Below are 25,859 nucleotides of genomic sequence, written 5' to 3' on the forward strand. Positions count from 1 at the left end.
CAACATTCCCAAAAAAATAAAACCCCAAACCCCCAAATCCAGGAATCCCATCCCTCCATCCATCATTCCAGGATGCCCCGGCCCCGCGGCGAATTCTCGGAGCCGGAATTCTCGGCCGAATATTCCGCCGATTATTCCCTGAGTTTCCCCTCGGATCCCGAGGGCGCCGGGATCCGCCGATCCCAGGAAGCTCCGGCCGCTCGCTGCCCGTGCCTGCCGCATTCCCGGCGTTTTTCCTTCTCCCCGGAATCCCTGGAAAAGCTCTACCAGACTTATTTCCGCCGCCAGCGCCACGAGACGCTGCTGGTCCTGGTGGTTTTCGCCGCCCTCTTCGACTGCTACATCCTGGGAATGTGCGCCGGCTTTTCCCGCATGGAAAAACTTTTCCCGGCGCTCGCCGCGCTGGCCGGCTTGGTAGCCCACGGCTCGCTTTTCCTCATCCTGAAATCCCGCGTGCTGCCCGAGCGCTTTTCCCAGAAATTCCTGCCGTGCGCGCTGTGGGCGCTGCTGGTGGCGCAGCTCTGGGGGCTGCTGGGGCTGGAATTCCAGCGGAGTTTTCCCGAGGTTGTGGACACGGTGGGGTGGCAGGCGTTCTTCGCCTTCTCCTGCTTCCTGACGCTGCCGCTGCGCCTGGCGCGGATCCTGCTGCTCACGGCCGCGTCCTGCGGCGGCCACGCGCTGCTCCTGGGAATCGCCGCCGCGTTCCAGAGGGGCGAGGAGAGGGAGGTGGATGGAGGGGAGCTGGCCAGGCAGGTGCGGGAATGGGGCGGGAATGCGGTGGGAATGGGTGGGAGTGGTGGGAATGGGGAGGGAGTGGGGTGGGAATGGGTGGGAATAATGGGAATGGAGCTGGGATGGGGTGGGAATGGCCAGGATCCCATGGATGGAGGAGAGCTGGCCAGGCAGCTGTAGGAATGGGGCGGAAATAGTGGGAATGGGGCGGGAGTGGTGGGAATGGACAGGGAATGGAGCACGGATGGGGTGGGAATGGACAGGATCCCATGGATGGAGAGGAGCTGGCCAGGCAGGTGTGGGATGCGGCGGGAATAGTGGGAATAGGGTGGGAATAGTGGGAATGGGGTGGGAGTGGTGGGAATGGACAGGGAATGGGGTGGGAATAGTGGGAATGGGGCGGGAATGGGGTGGGAATGGACAGGGAATGGGGTGGGAATGGGATGGGAATAGACAGGATTCTATGGATCAAGGGGTGCTAGCCAGGAAGGTGCAGAAATGGGATGGGAATGGGGTGGGAATGGAGCAGGAATGGAGTGGGAAGGGACGGGAAATGGGGTGGGAATGGTGGGAATGCAAAAGGGAATGGTGGGATGGGAGAGGAACTTCTGCATTTGGGCTTGCAGGGGCTTTCCATGGGTTATCCATGGGTTATCCATGAGTTATCCATGAGTTATCCATGGGTTATCCAAGGGTTATCCATGGGTTATCCATGGGTTATCCATGGGTTATCACTGGGTTATCCATGGGTTATCCATGAGTTATCCATGAGTTATCCATGGGTTATCCATGGGTTATCCATGGGTTATCCATGGGTTATCCATGGGTTATCCATGAGTTATCCATGAGTTATCCATGGGTTATCCATGGGTTATCCAAGGGTTATCCAAGGGTTATCCATGAGTTATCTATTAGTTTTCCCCAGGAACTGTCTGGAGAACCTGGAATGCAGTTGGAATTTTGGGAAACTGAGGCAGAATTCCCATATTTCCCCATCCAGGCCTACTTGTGCCAACATCCCTTGGAATGGCCAAAATTCCCCAAAAAAATGGACAGAAACAGTCAGAATGTGGCTGGAGCTTTCCCTGGAGGAAAAATCGGGATTCATTCCCACATTCCTGGGTGATTACCATTTTCCCAGGGATTTTTTGGGATGGAACTTCATCCCCAATCCCAAATGTGTCTTCAAGGATGAGTCGGTGGATCTGGAGCAAGGATAATCCCTGGGAATTCCAAATCCCGAATATTTCCCCGGAAACCACCTACCAGGGATTGGGTTTATTCCCAAAAATCTGGGAATTCAGGCCAAATCTTTTTCCCCCATGGATATTCCTGAGCGTTTCCTGTATCAGGATGGGGGGAAAAGAAATGTGTGGAAAATCCCTGGGAAAATCCCACAGGCAGCTCCATAAGGACCCTGTGGGAATTTGGGATTTTCCGGGAAAGCTCCAGCTGCTCCCAGCCTAAATAAGGAGGAAAAAGTGGGAATTCATTCCCTTTTTTGGGATAATTTGGGAACATGGAGTTCATGCTGAGAATCTGGAAAACACAACCCAAAAAAAACCCGGAAATGCCAGTTTTTCCGTATTTTTGGGATGCATGGCTTGGGGTTTGTGGGATAATCTCAGTGTTCTGACAACATTCCCGGGTTTTCCTCTGGAGTTTGGGAAGATCTCAGTTCCGCTTTAGGATTTGGGAAAAGCGGGATTTTTTGACCAGGCCAGCTTCGAGTTAATAATTTTCCAGAGCCGGGAAAACCTTGGGAACGGCGTGTCCGGGAATAATCAGGGTCAGTCTCGAGGGCACGGCTGGTTTTGGGGTCAGCCTGAAGGAGGATGGGGCGGGGAGAGCAGATGGAATTCGGGAAGATCCTGAGGGATCGGGATTTGGGTGGGAGATTTTCCCTGCAGGATTTGGGGTTTGGGATCAGAGCTGTTCCAGCAGGATTTGGGGTGTGGGATTGGAACTTTTCCTGCAGGATTTGGGATTTGGGATTAGAGCTTTTCCTGCAGGATTTGGGATCAGAGCTTTTCCCACAGGATTTGAGATTTGGGATGGGAACTTTTCCAGCAGGATTTGGGATCGGAGCTTTTCCAGCAGGATTTGGAATATGGGATTGTAGCTTTTTCTGAAGTATTTTGGGTGTGGGATTGGAGTTTTTCCCACAGAATTTGGGATTTGGGATCTCCTCTGTGCTGGAGCTTTTCCCACAGAACTTTGGATCTGGGATGGGAACTTTTCCCACAGATTTTGGATCTGGGATTGGAACTTTACCCGCAGAGTTTGGGGTTTGGGATCAGATCTTTTCCTTCAGAATTTGGATCTGGGATTGGAGCTTTTCCTGCAGAATTTGCAATTGAAGATGGGAAATTTTTCCTGCAGAATTTTGGGATTGGGATCTAGTCCATGTTGGAGCTTTTCACACAGAATTTGGGATCTGGGATTGGAGCTTTTCCAGCAGGATTTTGGATCTGGGATGGGAACTTTTCCCACAGAATTTGGGGTCTGGGATCTACTCCATGTTGGAGCTTTTCCTGCAAAAGTTGGGATCTGGGATTGGGGTTTTCCTGTAGAATTTGGTGTCTGGGATCTTCTCTGTGCCAGAACTTTTCCCAGAGGAACTGGGATGTGGGATTGGAGCTTTTCCGGCTGCATTTGGGATCTGGGGTCAGAATTTTTCCTGCACAGTTTGGGATCCTGGATGGGAACTTTTTCCCTTGGGTTTTAGGGTTTAGGATCTCCTTTGTGTTGGAGCTTTTCCCATAGGATTTGGGATTGGAATCTTTCCTGCAGAATTTGGGATTTGGGATCGGAGCTTTTCCCGTAGGATTTGGGATCTGGGATTGCGACTTTTCCAGCAGAATTTGGGATCCAGGATTGGAGATTTTCCCACAGGATTTGGGATCTAAGATTGGAGCTTTTCCCACAGAATTTCAGATCTGGGATTTGGGATCCAGGATCTTTTCCGGCTGCATTTGGGATCTGGGATCAGAACTTTTCCTGCACAATTTGGGATCTGGGATCTCTTCCATGTGGGAGCTTTTCCTGCAGAATTTGGGATCCAGGACTGAAGCTTTTCCTGCAGGATTTAGGACCTGGGATCGGAGATTTCCCCACAGAATATGGGATCCGGGATTGAAACTTCTGCCACAGATTTTGGGCTCTGGGTTATTCTCCGTGTTGGAGCTTTTCCTGCAAAATTTGGGATCTGGGATTGGAACCTTTCCCGCAAAATTTGGGATCTGGGATCGGAGATTTTCCTGCAAAATTTGGGATCTGAGTTTGGAGCTTTTCCCACAGATTTTCAGATTTAGGGTTTGGGATCCAGGCTCCTCTCCATGCTGGAGCTTTTCCCACAGAACCAGGATATTCCTGAATTTTTGGCCATCCCAGGGAGCGCTGCAGGGCCAGAGCGCCACCAACCCCTGGATCCAGAGCCTGGCCTGTTTTTCCGGATTTTTCTTGCTCTGAGGGCTGCAATTCCCAGGGAGCGGCACCACGGGATCCCCTCGGGATCCCCCCAGATCCCCTGGGATCCGCCCAGCTGCTACCTTTTTCCAAAACATCTCCGGGACTCTGCGCACCAGGAATCCCTGGAGAATCTTGATGTTTACCTGGAATTCCCGATGTTTACCCCAAAATGGAATCTGATGTTGTTCTCCAGGGCAGGGCCATGGCGGCTCTGCTCATCCTGGAATTCCTGCTCTTGCATCCCGAAGATCCCACGATCCCAAATTCCCATTTTTTCTCCCCAAAGATCCCATATTCTTGCTTTTTTTTCCCTCAAATATCCCATGATCCCAAATTTCTGCTCTTTTTTTCTTGAATATCCTCTGATCCCAAATTCGTGCTGTTTCATCCCAAATATCCCACCCCCCAAATTCCTGTTCTTTCATCCTGAGCATCCCATGATCCCAAATTCCCACTCTTTGTTCCCAAATATCCCAAGATCCCAAATTCCCCATTTCTCCCCAAATATCCCAAGATCCCAAATTCCTGCTGTTTCTGCCCAAATACCCCATGATCCCAAATTCCCGTTCTTTGTTCCCGAGTATCCTGCGATCCCAAATTCCCTGCTGTTTGTTCCCAAAGATCCTGTGATCCCAAATTCCTGCAATTTCTGCTCCAAGGTCCTGCAATCCCAAATTTCTGTGATTTAATCCCAAACATCCCCTAATCCCAAATTCCCACCATTTTGTCCTGAATATCCTGCAATCCCAAATTCCCATTTTTTGTTCCCGAACATCTCACAATCCCAATTTCCCGCTGTTTCATCCTAAATATCCCACAATCCTGAATTCCTGCTTTTTCTTCCCGAAGATCCTGTGATCCCAAATTCCTACTCATTTTTCCTGAATATCCTCTGATCCCAAGTTCCTGCTGTTTAATCCTGAATATCCTGCAATCCCAAATTCCCACAGTTTCATCCCAAATAGTCCATGATCCCAAATTCCTGCCATTTGTTCCCCAATATCCCATGATCCTAAATTCCTACTGTTTTGTCCCAAAGATCCCACAATCCCAAATTCCCACAGTTTCTCCCCAAAGATCCCACAATCCCAAATCCTTGCTTTTTTCCTCAAATACCCTGTGATCCCAAATTCCTGCAGTTCCCACTTTTTTCATCCCAAAGCACCCCACTGTAACAAACTCTCGCTCTTTCTCCCCTGGCACACCACCATCCCAAATTCCCATTCTCCAATCCGAATATCCCACGATCCCAAATTCCCGCTCTTTTCCTGAATATCCTCTGATCCCAAATTCCCACAGTTTCATTCTGAATACCCCACAATCCCGAATTCCTGCCATTTCTCCCCAAAGATCCCATGATTCCAAATTCCTGCAGTTTCTCCCCAAAGATGCCATGATCCCAAATTCCCACAGCTTCATCCCGAATACCCCACGATCTCAAATTCCCGCAGTTTCTCCCCAAAGATGACGTGATCCCAAATTCCTGCCATTTCTCCCCCAACTATCCCATGATCTCGAATTCCCACCATTTCTCCCAAAGATCCCAGGATCCCAAATCCTTGCTTTTTTCTTCAAATATCCCATGATCCCAAATTCCTCCTGTTTCTCCCCAAAGATCCTACAATCCCAAATTCCTGCTTTTTTTCCGAAATATCCCATGATCCCAAATTCCCACCGTTTCTCCCCCAAGTTCCCATGATCCCAAATTCCCGCCGTTTCTCCCCAAATATCCCATGATCCCAAATCCCGGCCATTCCCACTGCTCTCATCCCAAACACCCCACTGTAACAAACTCCCGCTCTTTCTCCCCCGGCGCGCCGCCATTCCGAACTCCCTTTCCCCGGCGCCCGTGGATCCCTCGCTCCGAATTCCGTGGGTGCGTCCGTCCGTCCGTCGGTGTGTCCGCGCGTCCGCCAGCTGGTGTCCAACGTGTGCGTGTACGCGTGCGCGCTGACGGTGGGCGCCATGTCGTACGTCATGGCCGACCGCAAGCACCGCAAGGCGTTCCTGGAGGCGCGGCAATCGCTCGAGGTCAAACTCAACCTGGAGGAGCAGAGCCAGCAGCAGGTGGGAATGGGAATGGGAGTGGGATTTGGGAATGGGGATGGGGATTTGGGGAATGGGAAATGGGAAATGGGAATGGGGAATGGGAAACGGGGATGGGAATGGGAATGGGGATGGGGATGGGAACGGGAACGGGAATAGGAATGGGATCAGAATCGGAAGTGGGAAAAGGAATGGGAATTGGAGTGGGATCAGAAATGGGAATGGGAATACTGGGTAAGATTTTGGGATTGTGGTGGGAGGTGGGAGCAGGATGCCAGGTGGGAATGAGATCGGGAATGGGATCAGGATCGGGATTGGGAGCGGGAATGGGGCCGGGAATTGGATCAGGAACGTGGTCATGAATGGGATCGGGATTGGGAATGGGGCTGGGAATGGGAGCAGGATTGGTAATGGGATCGGGATTGGGATCAGGAATGGGAATGGGATCAGAAATAGGATCGGGATTGGGAATGGGGCCAGGACACCCGGTGGGATTTTGGGATCATGGTGGGAGGTGGGAACAGGATGCCAGGTGGGAACAGGATCAGGAATAGGAATGGGAGCGGAAATGGGATTGGGAATGGGATTGGGATTTTGGGATTGAGAATGGGATGGGGATTGGGGTCCCAGAGGGATTTTGGGATTGTAGTGGGAGGTGGGAACGGGGTGCCAGGTGGGAATTGGGCTGGGAATGGGATCCTGGGATTCCAGGAGCTCATCCAGCTATCCCAGGCTGCTCCAACTTTTCCTCAGACATTCACAGTGATTAACTGGGAATTCCAGCACAGCTGGGAATTCCTCCCCAAATCCCCCTTTCCCCTTTCCCAGGGAATTCCCTCCATTCCCAACTCTCCCAGCCTGGTATTGGATCCATCCCAACTCCTCTCCGGGAGGGAATTTCGGGAATTCTCTGAGAATTCAGGACTCCCTTCCCTTTTCCATCCCCCAATTCCATAAAAATCCCTCGGGATGGATCCTGAGTGTCCTGGATCCCAGAATCACAGAATGGTTTGGGATGGGATCCATGGACCTTCAATCCCATCCCATCCCATCCCATCCCATCCCATCCCATCCCATCCCATCCCATCCCATCCCATCCCATCCCATCCCATCCCATCCCATCCCATCCCATCCCATCCCATCCCATCCCATCCCATCCCATCCCGTCCCCACATTTCCCTGGACACTCCCAGGGATGCAGGGATCCTCTGGGAATTCCAGCCTAGCCGGGAATTCCGTCCCAAATCCCATTTCCCCCATTTCCCAGGGAATTCCCCCCTCTCCCATCTCTCCCTGTTTGGGATTGGATCCATCCCCATCCTCCAGGAAGGAATTTCAGGATCCAGGGCCTTCACTGGGAATTCAGGACTCCAGAAAGGGTCTCCCTTCCCTTTTCCATCCCCTAATTCCACAAAAATCCCTCAGGATAGATCCTGATCATCCTGGATCCCAGAACAGTTTGGGCTGCGATGCCTTCAATCCCATCCCATTCCAATCCTGGTATCCTGGGATTTTCCCCCCCTTTTCCTGACCCTCCCTGGGGATCCTGGATCCCAAATTCCCGGCGGGATTCCCCAGGAGCGGCTGATGCTGTCCATCCTGCCCAAGCACGTGGCGGACGAGATGCTGAAGGACATGAAGAAGGACCCGAGCCAGAAGGAGCTGCAGCAGTTCAACACCATGTACATGTACCGCCACGAGAACGTCAGGTGCCGGACAGAATTCCCGCCGGGAAAACCGCCCGGGGGGGAAAACCCCAAAAAATGGGATGGATCCCACAGAATTCCCCCCGTTTGGTCGTTTTCCTGCCTGGAAAAAATTAAAAAAAGAAGGAGTTGGTCATGGTCGGGGTGAGGGGGATGTGGGGAGTTTGTGGGGCGGGGTTTTAGCCAGATCCGGGAATTGGTTTTTTTAGGGAAAATGGGAATTTCGGAGGGAAGCTGGGATTGAGTTTGTCAAGCAGCATTTTCTCCGTATCCCATATTTTTTTGGAGGAAAATAGGAATGGGGAAGTTGGATTTGAGTTTTGTTTTTTTATGAAAACGGGAATTTTGTAGGGAAGTTGGGATTGAGTTTGTAGAGCAGCGTTTTTGCCAAATCTGGGATTTTTTTTTTAGGGAAAACAGGAAAGGAGAAGCTGAGATCAAGGTTTTTTTGGTGGAAAATGGGAATTTTGTGGAGAAGTTGGGAGTGAGTTTTTAGAGCAGCATTTTCACCACATCCTGAATTTTTTTGGGGGAAAATGGGATTTGGTTTGTTTTTTTGGGAAAATGGAAATTTTGGGGGGAAGTTGGGATTAACAGGGGGGGTAAATAGGGATTGAATTTGTTGAGTGCTGTTTTCACCACATCCCAGATTTTTTTGTGGGGAAAATGGGAATGGGGAAAGTTGGGATTGATTTTGTGGAGCATCCCGGATTTTTTTTTTTTTGGAGGGGGGAGGTGGAAAATGGGAATCACGTTGGGAATTCCGCTGTTCCCGCAGCATCCTGTTTGCGGACATCGTGGGCTTCACGCAGCTCTCCTCGTCCTGCAGCGCCCAGGAGCTCGTCAAGCTGCTCAACGAGCTCTTCGCCCGCTTTGACAAGCTGGCCGCCGTGAGTGCGCCCTGGCACGCACAAAAAAAATACCAAAATTTCCCCCAAAAATCCCGAAATTCCCCCCAAAAAATCCTGAAATCCCCCCAAAAATCCCCCAAAAAATCCTGAAATTCCCCCCAAAAATCCTGATATTCTCTCAAAAATTCCCCCCAAAAAATCCTGAAATTGCCAAAAAAAGCCCCAAAAATTCCCCCCAAAATCCTGAAATTCCAAAAAAAACCCCCAAAAATCCCCTAAAAAATCCCCTAAAAAATCCTGAAATTCCAAAAAAAATCCCTCCCAAATTCCTCCAAACATCCCCAAATTCCAGAAAAAATTGCCAAAAAAATCCTGCAATTGCCAAAAAAAACCCCAAAAATTCCCAAAAATTTGGGATGATAGAGGCGTCCTGATGATGATTAGGGGTGTGGGAAAATCCGAGGATTTGCATTGTGGTGTCGGGAATTTCCCGTGGGGATTTCTCCCGGAATTCTGGCATTTTTCCCAGAAACACCATCAGTTGCGGATCAAGATCTTGGGGGACTGCTACTACTGCATCTGCGGGCTGCCGGAATTCCGGGAGGACCACGCGGCCTGCTCCATCCGGATGGGGCTGGCCATGGTGGAGGCCATCGCGTAAGGGACGGCGGGAATGGGAACGGGAATGGGAATGGGATGAAATAATGGGAATCATGGGAATCAAGGGAATCATGGGAATGGGAATGGAATGGGAATGGGAATAATGGGAATAATGAGAATGGGAACAGGATGGGGATGGGAATTGGAATCAGGATGGGGATGAGAAAGAGAAAGGGAAGGAGAATGGGAATGGGATGGGATGGGATGGGATAATGGGATGTGTGGATGGTTGTTGCCAACGTAGGCCGAGCTGTGCTGAGGCTGGAGAACGGCCACATTCCCTGCGGATTGTCTGTGTTCCCCATGGATACTCCGCATTCCCCGTGAACGTTCCCCATTCCCCATGGCCATTTCCCACTACAATTCCCATTTCCCATCCCCATTCCCATCCCCATTCCCTCTTCCTGGTACAACTCCGTCCAGGGGCAGACCCGCATGGCCCTGGACATTCCCCATTCCCATTCCCCATTCCCATCCCCATCCCCATTCCCATTCCCATCCCCATTCCCATTCCCGTTTTCGTCCCAGCTCTGTCCGGGAGCAGACCCGCACGGCCGTGGACATTCCCAGTTGTCCATTCCCATTCCCATTCCCATTCCCATTCCCGTTTTTGTCCCAGCTCTGTCCGGGAGCAGACCCACACGGCTGTGGACATTCCCCATTCCCATTCCCGTTTTTGTCCCAGCTCTGTCCGGGAGCAGACCCGCACGGCCGTGGACATTCCCAGTTGTCCATTCCCATTCCCGTTTCTGTCCCAGCTCCGTCCGGGAGCAGACCCGCACGGCCGTGGACATGCGCGTGGGCGTGCACAGCGGCGCCGTGCTGGGCGGCGTGCTGGGCCAGAAGCGCTGGCAGTTCGACGTCTGGTCCACCGACGTCACCGTGGCCAACAAGATGGAGGCGGGCGGCATCCCCGGGTGAGTGCGCTGGCCATGGTGGCCCCGGTGGTGGTCACAGTGACCCCAGTGGTGGTCACAGTGTCCCCAGTGGCCGCGGTGACCCCGGTGGCCCGCGGCAGGCGGGTGCACATCTCGCAGAGCACCGTGGACTGCCTGAAGGGCGAGTTCGAGGTGGAGCCGGGCGAGGGCGGCTCCCGCTGTGACTACCTGAGGGACAAGGGCATCGTCACCTACCTGGTGGTGGTCCCCAAGCAGCCACTGCGGCACGGCGTCAACGGCGTGGTGAGTGGCACTGCTGGGGACATGGGGACAGTGCTGGGGACATGGGGACAGCGCTGGGGACATGGGGACAGTGCTGGGGACATAACTGGGGACACCACTGGGGACATGGGGACACCACTGGGGACACAGGGACATGGCTGGGGACATGGGGACATCAGTGGGGACACAGGGACATTGCTGAGGGCAGCGCTGGGGACATGACTGGGGACATGGGGACGTCACTGGGGATAATGGGACATTGCTGGGCTCATCACTGGGGAACAGGGACACTGCTGGGGACAGTGGTGGGGACATTGCTGGGGGCAAAGGGGCATCACTGGGGACATGGAGACATAGGAACATCACTGGGGACACTGGTGGGGACATGGGTACATCACTGGGGACATCACTGGGACATGGGGACACTTTTGGGGACATGGGGACACCACTGGGGACACCCATGGTGACCATGTCCCACCACAGACACTGTCACTGTGCTCCACGGTGGGCTGAGTGACAGTGGGGGCAGCGGTGACACTGGGGACACTGGGACGTGGGGACACCCAGGGTGGCCTTGTCGCACCACAGACACTGTCACTGTATCCCCATGGTGTGACAAGTGAATCCGGTGGCAGTGGTGGCACTGGGGACACCCATGGTGACCATGTCCCACCACGTTACCCATCACCACCTCACCCTACACTGCTCTGAGTGCCACCACCAGCGCCACCTCTGCCACCACCCACTGCCACCGCTGTCACCGGTGCCACCCCCCGGTGCCCATGTCCTCTGCAGAAGCTGTCCCTGACCTCGTCCCACGGCGTGTCCCCCCCTCCGGCCACATCCCACAACGGGAGCCTGAGCCCCGAGCCCGGCCTGGAGCCCGAGGACGACGACGGAGAGGTGACACCAGTCACACTGTGCCCTCCCTGTCCCCATGGTGTCCCCATACTGGCCCCTCTCTGTCCCCTCTCTGTCCCCACACTGTTCCCCTCTGTCTTAGCTCTGTCCCCGCTCTGTCCCCACACTGTCCCAGCACTGTCCCCTCTCTGTCCCCTCTCTGTCCCCTCTCTATCCCCTCTCTGTCCCCGCTCTGTCCCCTCACTGTCCCCTTCTGTCCCCTCTCTGTCCCCACTCTATCCCAGCTCTGTCCCCACTCTGTCCCCTCTCTGTCCCCGCTCTATCCCCTCACTGTCCCCACTGTCCCCGCTCTGTCCCCACTGTCCCCGCTGTCCCCAGGTCCCCAACCCGTCCTTCCCGAACCCCCGGCGCCGCCTGCGGCTGCGGGACCTGGCCGAGCGCGTTTCGGGCGCGGCGCAGAACGAGCCGGAGCTGCACCGGCTGCTCAACGAGGCGCTGCTGGAGCGCGAGTCCATCCAGGCGTGAGTGCCCACCCCCGGGGGTCCCGCATTCCCGCATTCCCGGCGGAATTCCCGCTGATCCCACCCCGCCCCGCAGGCTGAAGGGCCACAGCACGTTCCGGCTGTCGCTGCGCTTCACCGACCCCGAGATGGAGACGCGCTACTCGGTGGAGAAGGAGAAGCAGAGCGGCGCTGCCTTCAGCTGCTCCTGCGTGGTGCTGCTCTTCAGCGCGCTGCTGCAGGCGGTCCTCGACCCCTGGTGCGGGGACAGCCCTGGGGACACGAGGGGACAGCGCTGGTGGCACCGGGGTGGCACCCCGGGGGGGTTTTGGGGCGGGTTTGTCGGGGAAACGAAGGGTCAGGGGGTCCAAAAAGAGACAGAGGAGATTTATTGGTGACAGGAGTTCTCGTCCTGAGGGTGAGTTCTTAGGATAGGTTCTTAGGATAAGTCCTGGAATTAGAATAAGCTCATAGAATGAGTTCTTAGGATAAGTCCTAGAATTAGGATCAGTTCTCAGAATAAGTTCTTAGGACAAGTTCTTGGGATAAGTCATAGAAATAGAATAAGTTCTTAGGATAAATTCTTTGGAAAAGTTCTTAGGGTAAGTTCTTAGAATAAGTCCTGGAATTAGAATAAGTTCTTAGGATCAGTTCTTAGGGTAAATTCTTAGGATAAATTCATAGAATTAGAATAAATTCACAGGACAAGTCCTAGAATTAGGATAAATTCATGGGATAAGGTCTTAGAATAAGTCCTGGAATTAGATTAAGTTCTTAAAATAAGTTCTTAGGATAAACTCAGGATAAGTCCTAGAATTAGAATAAGTTCTTATGATCAGTTCTCAGGATCAGTTATTAGAATAAATTCATAGGATAAGTTCTTAGGATAAGTCCTGGAATTGGGATAAGTTCTTTCTTAGGATAAGTTCTTGGGATATGTTCTGGAATTAGAGTAAATTCTTAGGATCAATTCTTAGGATCAATTCTTAGGATAAGTCCTAGAATTAGAATAAATTCTAAGAATAAGTCCTGGAATTAGAATAAGTTCTTAGGACAAGTTCTTAGCATAAGTTCTTAGGATAAGTTCTAAAATAAATTCTTAGAAAAAGTTTTTAGAATAAGCTCTTAGGATGAATCTTAGAATTAGGATGAGTTCTTAGGACAAATTCATAATATAAGTTCTTAGAATAAGTCATAGAATTAGAATAAGTTAAATGCTTGAGAAAAACTTCTTAGGAAAAGTCCTAGAATTAGACTATGTTCTTAGGATAAGTTTTTAGGGTAAGTCCTAGAATTAGAATAAGTTCTTAGAATTAGAATAAGTACTTATGAAAACTTCTTCAGAATAAGTCCTCAAATTAGAGTAGGTTTTTAGGATAAGTTCTTAGGAGAAGTTCTTAGGATAAGTCCTGGAATTAGAGTAAGTTTTAGGATAAGTTCTTAGGATAAATTCTTAGGATAAATTCTTAGATTAAGTTCTTAGGATAAGTCTTGGAATTAGAATAAGTTAATAGAATAGTTTCTTAGAAAAGTTCTTAGAATAAGTCCTAGAATTAGGATCAGATCTTATAATAAGTTCTTAGGGTAAATCCTTAGAAAAAGTTTTCAGAATAAGTTCTTAGGACAAGTTCTTAGGATAAGTCATAGAATTAGAATAAGTTCTTAGGATAAATTCTTAGAATTAAAATAAGTTCTTAGAATAAGTTATTAGGGTAAGTTCTTAGGATAAATTCTTAGAATAAGTCCTAGAAATAGAATAAGTTCTTAGAAGTAGAATAAGGTCTTAGAATAAGTTTTTAGAAAAAAATTCTTAGAATAAATTATTAGGATAAGTTCTTAGAGTGCGTTCTTAGGATAAGTCCTGGAATTAAAGTAAGTTCTTGGGATAAGTTTTTAGAATAAGTTCTTAGGATAAATCCTAGAGTAAGTTCTCAGGATCAGTTTTTAGAATAAGTTCTTAGGACAAGTCCTAGAACTAGAATAAGCTCTTGGGATCGGTACTTGGGATCCCTTCTTTAGGATCAGTCCTAGCATTAGGATGGGTTTTTAGGACAAGTCCTTCCCAAATTTCCCCTCTAACCCAAACCTCTCTTGTTAATTTAACTCTCAGCATTCCCATTTCCCATCCCTTCTTCCCCCTTCCCCACTCAGTTTAATTAACGTAATTAACGTAATTAATGCAATGGCTGTGATTAATTGTGTCCCTGCTGATCCCAGGATTAGTCAAGCCCGGCTGTGTGTTTGTCCCCAGGCTGGTGACAAACTACGCGACGTTCGCGGCGGGCGAGGTGCTGCTGGTGCTGCTGACGCTCTGCTCGCTGGCCGCACTCTTCCCACGGGTGACAGGGACACCTTGGGGACACTGGGGGACAATGTGGGGACATTATGGGGATTGGGGGGATTTGAGACATTGAGGACATTGGGGGGACATTGGGGATGTTGGGGGGATTGGGGACATTGTGGGGACATTGGGGATGTTGGGGACATTGGGGGGACATTGGGGGGACATTGGGGACACTGGGGACATTGGGAACTGCATGAGGACATTTTGGGAACACCTTGGGACAATCCCTGTCATACCCTGGGGACACCCTGGGGACATTGCAGCCACATTTTGGGGACAATCCTGGCCACACCTTGGGGACACCTTGAGGACACTTTGGGGACATCTTGGTCACACCTTGGGGACATTCCAGTCACACCTTGGGGACATCCTGGCGACATTCTGGGGACACTTTGGGGACATTCCAGTCACACTTTGGGGACAATCCTGGTGACACCTGGGTGCAATCCTGGTCATACCTTGGGGACATCTTAGGGACACTTTGGGGACAATCCTGGCCACACCTTGGGGACCCCTCGGTGCCATGGTGGCCACCCCTCGGTGTCCCCCCGTGACCCCGCGCTGTCCCTTGTCCCCAGGCCTTTCCCCCGCGGCTGGTGGCCTTCTCAGCCTGGATCGACCGCACGCGCTGGGCTCGCAACTCCTGGGCCATGGCGGCCATAGCCATCGTCACCGCCGCCGACGTCCTGGACATGGTGAGCTGGCAGGTGGCCACAGTGCCCCGACTGCTGGCCCGGCCTCCTGTCCCCAGCTGGGCTACCATGGGGACCATGAGAGGTGGCCAATGGGACATCGGGGCCACCACAGCAGGGCCACCACAGGGTCATGGCTGTGAGGAGTAGCCCAGATGAGGCAACTCCATCACCTTGGTGGCAGTGGTGGCCACCATGTCCCCAACTGGGCTACCGTGGGGACCATGGGGTGGTGGCCAATGGGACATCAGGGCCACCGTGTGCTGGCTGTGAGGAGCCACCCAGCTATTGCAGCTCCATCACCTTGGTAGCCATGGTGGCCACCACGTGCTGACCCCAGCCTCTTGTCCCCAGCTCGGTTGCCGCCGTGACCGCTGGCCGGTGGCCAACGCCACGGCGGGGCCACCTCGGGGCTGCGCCGAGCAGCCCAAGTACTACGGGCACATCGCGCTGCTGGCCCTGGTGGCCACCGTGATGCTGGTGCAGGTGAGCCACATGGTCAAGCTGACCCTCATGGTGCTCGTCACGGTGGCCACCGGCGCCCTCAACTTCTCCGCGTGGGAGCCCATCCTGGACCAGTACGACCGACGGCGTGGCCAGCACGGCTCGTAAGGGGGCAAGGGGACAGGGGAGGGGACAGGGAGAGAGGGGGAGGGGACAGGGGGAAAGGGGACAGGGGAGGGGGGACAGGGGAGAGGGAACAGAGGGAAGGGACAGGGGGAGAGGGTCAGGGACACTTGGATCCCTCGGTGTCCCCGCAGGTCGGTGCTGGTGCCCTCCAAGTTCTCCATCACTGCCATGATCTTCGTGGTGATGCTCAGCTTCTACTACTTCTCCCGGCACGTGAGTGCCTGGAACAGCTCCTTCCTCTTTCTCCTCCATCCATTTCCTTCTCCTCCTTTCTCCTTCGTCCTCATTCCTTTCATTTTTTCTTCTTCTTCCTTCCTTTTCCTTTGTCTTCCTTCCATTTTCCTCCTCTTTCTTTCCTTCTCCTTCCTTCCTTTCCTTCTTCTTCCCTTCCTTTACCTTCTCCTTCCTCCATTTCCCTCCTCCTTTCCCTTCCTTCTTCATCCTCCATTTTCCTTCTCCTTCCTCCCTTTTCCCTCTTTTTCCTTCCTTCCTTCCTTCCTTCCTTCCTTCCTTCCTTCCTTCCTTCCTTCCTTCCTTCCTTCCTGCCTTCCTTCCTGCCTTCCTTCCTTCCTTCCTCTCCTTCCTCTCCTTCCTCTCCTTCCTCTCCTTCAATTTTCCTCCTCCTTTCTTCTGTTTCCTTCTTCTTCCTCCCTTTTCCTCCTCTTTCTTCCCTTTTCCTTACTCTTTCCTGCCCCTCCTTCCCTTCCTTTTCCTTGTTCTTCCTCTCTTTCCCTCCTGCTTCCCTTTCCTTCTTCATCCTCCATTTTCCTCCTCCTTCTTCCCATTTCCTTCTCCTTCCCTCCCTTTCCCCTCATTTTCCTTTTTCTTCTTCTTCCTTCCTTTTCCTTTTTCCTTCCTTTACCTCTTCCTTTCTTCTATTTGCTTCTCCTTCCTCCCTTTTCCCTCTTTTTCCTTTCTTCCTCTCCTCCTTCCTCCCTTTTCCTTCCCCTTCCCTCCCTTTTCCTTTTCCCTCCCTTTTCCTTCCTCTTCCCTCCCTTTTCCTTCTCCATCCCTTTTCTTTTTCCTTCCCTCCCTTTTCCTTCTCCCTCCTCCCTTTTCCAGCCCTTTCCTTCCCCCTTTCCTTCCTTTTCTTTCTCGATTCCCTCTCCTTTCCCCCCTTCCCTTTTCGTCCCTCGGTTTTCCCCTTTTCCTCCCTTTTCCCCTTTTTCTTCATTTTTCCTGCCCTTTCCTCCCATTTCCTCCTTTTCCTCATCTTTGCACCCTAAATCCATTCCCAAATTCCCTTCCCAATTCCCTTCCCTGATTCCTTGGAAGTTCCAGGGCACTGGGATTTATCCCAGGCCCATCCACAGCACCTCCAGCTTTTCGAAGGAAAACCCTGAAGGGTTTTCCAGCCCCCACCAATTCTGGGAAGGACCTCACCCCATCATCCCATCCCATCCCATCCCATCCCATCCCATCCCATCCCATCCCATCCCATCCCATCCCATCCCATCCCATCCCATCCCATCCCATTATCCCATTCCCACCCCAGGGCCGTTCCTCATCCCAAACCATTCTCCCAAACCTTTCCTCCCACAGGAAACCAGGGGGGACCCAGGAATTCCCACATTCCCAAACCCCATTCCCAGACGGAAAAGCTGGTCAGGAATTCCCAGAATTCCCTAACCCCATTCCTACATTCCCAAACCCCGTTCCCACATTCCCAATTTCCACATATCCACATTCCCACATTCCAATTTCCCCCCCATCTTTCGCAGGTGGAGAAGCTGGCTCGGATGCTGTTCCCACACTCCCAAACCCCAATCTCCACATTCCCAAATCCTGTTCCCACATTCCCACAATTCCCAGTCGCCACAATTCCGCCATTTTCCCAGGTGGAGAAAGTGGCCAGGACCCCATTCCCACATTCCCTATCCCCAGAATTCCCCCATTCCCTTGTTTCTCCCCCATTCCTGTTTTTCCACAGGTGGAGAAGCTGGCATGGACGCTGTTCCCCCATTCCTAATCCCTGTTCCCCCATTTAATCTCCAGAATTCCCCCATTCCCGTTTTCCCCATTCCCGTTTTCTGCAGGTGGCAAAGCTGGTGCGTACGCTGTTCCCACATTCCCAGAATTCCCACAATCCCCACAATTCTCCCATTCCCATTTTCCCCAGGTGCAGAAGCTGGCTTGGATGCTGTTCCCCCATTCCCAGTCCTCATTCCCACATTCCAAATCCCCATTCCCACAATCCCCACATTCCCATGTTTTTTCCCATTCCTGTGTTTTCCCACAGGTGGAGAAGCTGGCGCAGACACTGTTTCCCCATTCCCAATCCTCAGAATTCCCCCATTCCTGTGTTTTCCCCAGGTGGAGAAGCTGGCGCGGACACGGTTCCCACATTCCCCCATTCCCACTGTTCCCCCATTCCCACATTCCCCCATTCTCCCATTCCCACAATTCCCCCATTCCCGTGTTTTCCGCAGGTGGAGAAGCTGGTGCGGACACTGTTTCCCCATTCCCCCATCCCCCCATTCCCTCATTCCCTCATTCCCTCATTCCCCCATTCTCATATTCCCACATTCCCCTATTCCCTATTCCCACAATTCCCCATTCCCACAATTCCCTCATTCCCCCGTTCCCCCCGTTCCCAAATCCCCACAATTCCCCCATTCCCGTTTTCCTGTAGGTGGAGAAGCTGGCGCGGACGCTATTCCCACATTCCCCCATTCCCCCATTTCCCCATTCCCACAATTCCCCCATTCCCCATTCCCCCATTCCCCCATTCCCACTCCCCACAATTCCCCCATTCCCGTTTTCCCGCAGGTGGAGAAGCTGGCGCGGACGCTGTTCCTGTGGAAGGTGGACGTGCACGAGCAGAAGGAGCGCGTCTCCGAGATGCGCCGCTGGAACGAGGCCCTGGTGGCCAACATGTTGCCCGAGCACGTGGCCCGACACTTCCTGGGCTCCAAAAAGCGCGACGAGGTCCGCACCCTGCTTTTCCGGCCTATATTCCCGCTTTTCCAGGCTGTATTCCCACATTTCCAGGCTGTATTCCCGCTTTTCCGGCCCATATTCCCACATTTCAGGGCCATGTTTCTGGGCTACATTCCTACATTTCTGGGCCATATTCCTGCATTTCTGTGCAATATTCCTGCATTTCCGGGCCGTATTCCCGTGTTTCTGTGCAATATTCCCATATTTCCCATCCATATTCCCATGCTTCTGGGATGTATTCCAGGCCATATTCCCACATTTTGAGCTCATATTCCAGCATTTCTCGACCATATTCCCACATTTCCAAGCTGTTATTCCTGCTTTTCCAGGTCGTATTCCCACATTTCCAACTCGTATTCCCGCATTTCCCAGCCGTATTCCCACATTTCCGAGCTGTATTCCCACATTTCCAAGTCATATTCCCACATTTCTGGGCCAATTTCTGGGCCATATTTCCACATTTCCGAGCTGTATTCCTGCATTTCCCAGCCCTATTCCCACATTTCCAGGCCGTATTCCCACATTTCCGGGCTTTATTCCCACATTTCCAACCCATATGTCTGCATTTCTCAGCCATATTCCTGCATTTCTGGGTGTATTCCCACTTTTCCAGGTGGTATTCCAATAACTGATAACCGGTAACTGATTGTCAGTAACCAATAACCGATAATGGATAACCAGTAACCAATTACCGGTGACTGATACCGGTAACCAATAACACGGAGAGAATTCCAGGCTATCCCAGGGGGGTGGTGATTCCTGGCATTCCCGGTGTGCATTCCTGGCATTCATTCCCAGCGATCATTCTTGGTGTTCGTTCATTCCTGGCGTTCGTTCATTACTGGTGTTTGTTCATTCCCTGTGTTCATTCCCGGTGTTCATTCCTGGTGTTCATTCCCAGTGTTCATTCATTCCCAGTGTTTGTTCATTCCTGGTTTTTATTCCTGGTGTTCATCCCCGGCGTTCTTTCATTCCTGGGTTTCGTTCATTCCCGGTGTTCATTCCCGGTGTTCATGCCTGGCCTTCATTCATTCCCAGTGTTCATTCCTGATGTTCATTCCTGGCATTCGTTCACTCCTGACATTCATTCCCAATGTTCATTCCCGGTGTTCATTCCCAGCATTCATTCATTCCTGGTGTTCATTTCCAGCATTCATTCCCGGTGTTCATTCATTCCCAGTGATCGTGTTAATTAATTCCCGGTGTTCGTTTATTCCTGGCATTCGTTCATTCCCGGTGTTCGTACATTCCTGGTTTTCTTTCATTCCTGGTGTTCATTACCAGCGTTCATTCCCGGTGTTCATTCCTGGTGTTCATTCCCGGCGTTCATTCATTCCTGGTGTTCATTCCTGGTGTTCATTCCCGGCGTTCATTCATTCCTGGTGTTCATTCCTGGTGTTCGTTCCTGGCGTTTGTACATTCCTGGTGTTTGTGTTCATTCATTCCTGGTGTTCATTTATTCCCCGTGTTCATTCCCGGTGTTCGTTCATTCCTGGTGTTTGTGTTGGTTCATTCCCAGCGTTCGTTCATTCCCGGTGTTCATTCATTCCCGGCGTTGGTTCATTCCCAGTGTTCGTTCACTCCCTGTGTTGGTTCATTCCCAGTGTTGGTTCATTTCCGGTGTTTGTTCCTGGCATTCCCTGTGTTGGTTCATTCCCGATGCTGGTTCATTCCCGATGTTCTTTCCTGGTGTTCCCGGTGTCAGTTCATTCCCTATGTTGGTTCATTCCTGGTGTTCGTTCCTGGTGTTCCCAGTGTCGGTTCATTCCCAATGTTTTCTCATTCCCTATGTTGGTTCATTCCTAGTGTTGGTTCATTCCCAGCGTTCATTCATTCCTGGTGTTCATTCGTTCCCGGTGTTTGTTCATTCCCGATGTTGGTTCATTCCTGGTGTTTGTTCACTCCCTGTGCTGGTTCATTCCTGGTGTTTGTTCTTGGCATTCCCTGTGTTGGTTCATTCCCAGCACTGGTTCATTCCTGGCGTTCGTTCCTGGCATTCCCGGTGTCGGTTCATTCCCTGTGTTGGTTCATTCCCGATGTTCGTTCCTGGCGTTCCCGGTGTGGGTTCATTCCTGGTGTTTGTTCATTCCCAGTGTTCATTCTTTCCCGGTGCTGGTTCATTCCCGGTGTCGGTTCATTCCCTGTACTGGTTCATTCCCGAAGTTGGTTTATTCCTGGTGTTCCCAGATGTCATTCATTCCCGGCGTTCCCCGTTTCCCAGGAGCTGTACAGCCAGTCGTACGAGGAGATCGGGGTGATGTTCGCCTCCCTGCCCAACTTCGCCGACTTCTACACCGAGGAGAGCATCAACAACGGCGGCATCGAGTGCCTGCGCTTCCTCAACGAGATCATCTCCGACTTCGACGGCGTGAGCCGGGAACGCCGGGAGTGACGGGGATAGTAACGGGAACAGGAATAATGGGAACAGGAATAATGGGGATGGGAATAATGGGGATGGGAATAGGAACGGTAATAATGGGGATGGGAATCATAGGGATGAGCATGGGAACGGTGATAATGGGAATGGGAATGGGGATGGGGATGGGGAATGGGAATAGGAATAGGAATAGGAATAGAAATAGGAGTAGGAGTAGGAATAGGAATAGGAGTGGGAATAGGAATAGGAGTGGGAATGGGAATAAGAATGGAAATGGGAGTGGGACCGGAAAAGGGAACGGGACTGGGAGCAGGACTGGGAATGGGAATGGGATTCCTGGCTGGGATGGGAACATCCAGGTGGGATCACAACTGGAATCACAGGGAATGTCCGGATGGGAATGGATACATCCAGGTGGGATCACACTGGGAATCACAGGGAATATCCAGATGAAATCACACCAGGAATAACTGGGAATATCCAGGTGGGATCAGACTGGAAATTATGGGGAATGTCCAGGAGGGATCACAGCAGGAATAATTGGGAATATCCAGGTGGGATCAGACTGGAAATTATGGGAAATGTCCAGGAGGGATCACAGCAGGAATAACTGGGAATATCCAGGTGGGATCAGACTGGGAATTATGGGCAATATTCAGGTGGGAATCAGCGGGAATAAATATCCAGGTGAAATTGAACCAGGAATCATGGGGAATATCCAGGTTGGATGGGGAACATCCAGGTAGGTGGGATCACTGGGATCCACCTGACCGTTCCTGTGGCGATCCCGGTTCCGTGTCCATGCGCAGCTCCTGGACGAGCCCCAGTTCCGCTGCATCACCAAGATCAAAACCATCGGCAGCACCTACATGGCCGCCTCCGGGGTCACGCCCGACGCCGGCGCCAACGGGTTTGGAGCCATGGTGAGCACGGGATCAGCCCGGGACATCCCTGGGATCATGGGATCGGCCCCGGAACATCCCTGGGGATTGTGGGATAGGCCCCGGGACATCCATGGGGATCATGGGATCAGCCCTGGAACATCCCTGGGAACTGTGGGATCAGCCCCAGGACATCCATCAGGATTGTGGGATTGGCCCCAGGACATCCCTGTGGATGGTGAGATTGGCCCCAGTACATCCCTGTGGATGGTGAGATTGGCCCCAGGATATCCCTGGGGATGGTGGGATTGGCCCTGGAACATCCCTGGGGATCCTGGGAACAGCCCTGGGACATCCCTAGGGATTGTGGGATTGGCTCCTTCCTCCTTGTTCCCGTCCCTGTGTCCCATCCCTGTGTCCCATCTCCATCTCCATGTCCTGTGTCTTTGTCCCCAAATCCATGTCCCATCCCCATGTCCCATCTCCATCTCCATCTCCATCATCTCCATGTCCTGTGTCTGTGTCTCCAAATCCGTGTCTCATCTCCATTTCCCATCCCCAAATCCCATCTCCATCTCCGTGTTCCATCTGTGTCCCATCCCCAAATTCCATTATCATATCCCACCTCCATGTCCCATCCCCAAATCCCATCTCCATGTCCCATTTCCATTGCCATGTCCTATCCTTGTCCCATCTCCATCTCCCATCTCTGTGTCCCATCTCTGTGTCCCATGTCCGCGTCCCATCCCCAAATCCCATCCCCATCCCCAAGTCCCACCTCCTTCCCCGTATCCCATCCCCATATCCCAACTCCCGCCGCCCCTCTGCCGCCGGGAGAAGGTGGGCCGGGTGCGATTCCTGGGAATTCCACGCAGAAGGAGCCGCGGTCGGAGCGGGAGCGCTGGCAGCACCTGGCCGACCTGGCCGACTTCGCGCTGGCCATGAAGGTGACGCTGATGAACATCAACTACCAGTCCTTCAACAACTTCATGCTGCGCATCGGCAAGTGCAGGGAGCGCTGGGAATTCCGGGAATTCTGGCACGGCCCCGGTGCCATCCACGCGTTTTTCCGCCGTTCCCTGGCAGGGATGAACAAGGGGGCGGTGCTGGCCGGGGTGATCGGGGCCCGCAAGCCCCACTACGACATCTGGGGCAACACGGTCAACGTGGCCAGCAGGATGGAGTCCACCGGAGTCATGGGCAACATCCAGGTGGGAACGGCGGGAACGGGCGGGAATGGACAGGTGGGGTCACCCCTGGAGTGTTGGGAATGAATGTCCAGGTGGGAGTTGTGGGCAACATCCAGGTGGGAATGGCAGGAAGGGGTGTCCAGGTGGGATCTCCCAACCGGGAATAATTAGGAACATCCAGGTGGGATCATCCCAGGAGTCTTGGGAATATCCAGGTGGGATCAGACTGGGAATCTTGGGAATATCCAGGTGGGATCAGACTGGGACTCATGGGCAACATCCAGGTGGGAATGGCCGGAATGGTTGGGAATGTCCAGGTGGGGTCACCCCTGGCGTCTTGGAAATGAATGTCCAGGTGGGATCACCCAGTTGGGAATCTTGGGAATGTCCAGGTGATGTCACCCAGCTGGGAATGGTTGGGAATGTCCAGGTGGGATCACTCCTGGAATCATGGGAATATCCAAATGGGATGGGGAATGTCCGGGTGGAATCACCCAAGAATGATGGGGAGTATCCAGGTGGGATCACCCTGCTGGGAATGATGGGGAATCCAAGTGGGGGTCCCGGGGGAAAAACATCCAGGTGGGATCACCTGGGCCTTCACTGGGAATTCAGGACTCCAGGAAGGGTCTCCCTTCCTTTTTTCCTGCTTTTTCCATCCCCAGATTCCATAAAAATCCCTCAGGGTGGATCCTGAGTGTTCTGGATCCCAGAATCCCAGAATGGTTTGAATGGGATCCACGGACCTTCAATCCCATCCCATTCCAATCCCACAATCCCTGGGTGATCCAAATCCACTCTTGGGTGCTCCCAGGGATTCTCTGGGAATTCCAGCCCAGCCAGGAATTCCTTCCCAAGATCCCCTTTCCCAGTGGGAGCCATTCCCTGGCTCCTGCCCCTCCAACCCTTTCCCAAATCCCAGCTCTCCTTTCCCTCTGGAAAAGGCTCCGAGGATTCCCTGGATCCTTCCCTGATCCAGTTGCACATTCCCAGCTCTCCCAGCCTGGGGTTGGATCCATCCCCTTCCCAGCTCCTCTCTGGGAAGGAATTTCAGGATCCAGGAGCTTCACTGGGAATTTGGGACTCCAGGAAGGGTCTCCCTTCCCTTTTCCATCCCCAAATTCCATAAAAAACCCCTCAGGATGGATCCTGAGTGTCCTGGATCCCAGAATCCCGGAATGAATTGGGATGGGATCCATGGACCTTCAATCCCATCCCATTCCAATCCCACTATCCCAGGTTTCTCCGACCTTTCCTTGGACATTCCCAAGGATGCAGGAATTCCCTGACAATTCTACCCCATCCCTTCCCCACCCTCCCTGGAATTTTTCTCCTCCCTGGGAATTTTCCATCCGCAGCTGCAACCCAACCGTTTCTCCGAGCTCTTCCCTCTTTTCCCGACATCCCACACCGGGGAAGAATTCCCAGATTCCCAATTTTTCCTGGCAGGTGGTGGAGGAGACACAACAGATCCTGAAGGAGTACGGATTCCGCTTCGTCCGGCGCGGCGCCGTCTACGTCAAGGGCAAAGGGGAGCTCCTGACCTTCTTCCTGAAGGGCCGGGAAAAACCGGGATCGTTCCTCGGAGGCACCACCGTGCCCCTGCCCCACCAGGTGCTGGAAAATTCCTGAGGATTCCTCGGGAATATCCACCGGGATCCGCAGCCCATCCCCCCGGCACGGCCCTTCCCGAAGGCTCTGGGATTTTTTTTTGAGCGGATTTTATGGAAAAGAGGGGAAAGGCGGATCTGGGCTTGTTTGGGTTTTGTTTTTTTTTTATTTCCGGGATTTTCCGCTGCGGGAATGCCGGACTTGGAGCGGTGGCAGCGATTCCAGGAGATCCAAACTCAGGGATGGTTGAGAAGACTCCACAGGAGCAAATCTGGGATTTGCCAGAAAGTTCCTCTCAAATTCCCCCGGAGCACAGCCGGGAGGAGCTGGGAGAGCTCGGATCCGGATCCGGCTTGGACTTGGGAAAGGACAGGAGTTGTGCGTTCCAGATCCATAAATTTTATTGGAGAAATGATGGGTTTTTATTTGTGAACCGTGGCCTGGATTGAGATTGGGATCAGGATTGGGATCTGGATTGGGATCGGGATTGGGATCAGGGTCAGAGCAGGATTAGGATCGGGATTGAGATTGGTTTTGGGATTGGGATTGGCATTGGGATCAGGAATGGAATCAGGATTGAGATCAGGGTCAGGATCGGAGCAGGACTGGGATTGGAATTGGGACCAGGATTGGGGTCAGAATTGGGATCAGGATCAGGAGTGAGATTGGGATCGAATATCGGAATAGATTCAGGACTGGGATTTGGATTGGAATCAGGATTGGGATTGGGATTGGGAATGAGATCAGGATTGGAATTGGGATCTGGGATCAGGATTAGGATTGGCATCAGGATTGGGATTGGGATGGGTATTGGGATCTGACTGAGATCGGAATCAGGATTGGAATCAAGATCAGGATTTGGTTTGGGGTCAGGATTGGGATCAGAATTGTAATCAGAAACAGGATCAGGATTGGGATTAGGATTGGGATTGGGAGCAGGATGGGGGTGGGGATGGGGAATTGCATGGGGATTGGGATTGAGATTGGGATAGGGATTGGAATCAGGGTCAGGATTGGAATCAGGATCAGGAGTGGGATTGGGATCCAGATTGAGATGAGGATTTGGATCAGGATTGGGATCTGGACTGGGATTGGCATCAGGATTAGGATTGGGATCAAAATTGGGATTGGGAAATGGATTGGGATCAGGATAGGAATAAGGAGTGGGATGGGGATGGTGATGGGGGTTGGGATCTGACTAGGACTG

General features: G+C 52.4%; 1 protein-coding gene across 1 annotated transcript; it reads left to right on the forward strand.

The window, feature by feature from the left end:
• Window positions 1–72: 72 nt before the first annotated feature.
• Window positions 73–25,067, forward strand: ADCY3 (adenylate cyclase 3). Its single transcript, XM_033055421.2, has 20 exons — window positions 73–753; window positions 6,121–6,270; window positions 7,828–7,958; window positions 8,734–8,845; window positions 9,336–9,463; window positions 10,225–10,383; window positions 10,485–10,647; window positions 11,422–11,529; window positions 11,866–12,008; window positions 12,085–12,246; window positions 14,239–14,326; window positions 14,910–15,026; window positions 15,378–15,631; window positions 15,785–15,866; window positions 18,423–18,581; window positions 20,815–20,961; window positions 21,780–21,893; window positions 22,727–22,853; window positions 22,938–23,062; window positions 24,491–25,067. Exons 1-20 carry the CDS (start codon window positions 73–75, stop codon window positions 24,671–24,673), a joined length of 3,333 nt encoding a protein of 1,110 aa, XP_032911312.1. The 3' UTR covers window positions 24,674–25,067.
• The last annotated feature ends 792 nt before the right edge of the window (window positions 25,068–25,859 follow it).

The sequence above is a fragment of the Catharus ustulatus genome, chromosome 3 (genome assembly GCF_009819885.2).
Source record: "Catharus ustulatus isolate bCatUst1 chromosome 3, bCatUst1.pri.v2, whole genome shotgun sequence".
In the NCBI taxonomy this organism is placed as follows: Eukaryota; Metazoa; Chordata; class Aves; order Passeriformes; family Turdidae; genus Catharus; species Catharus ustulatus.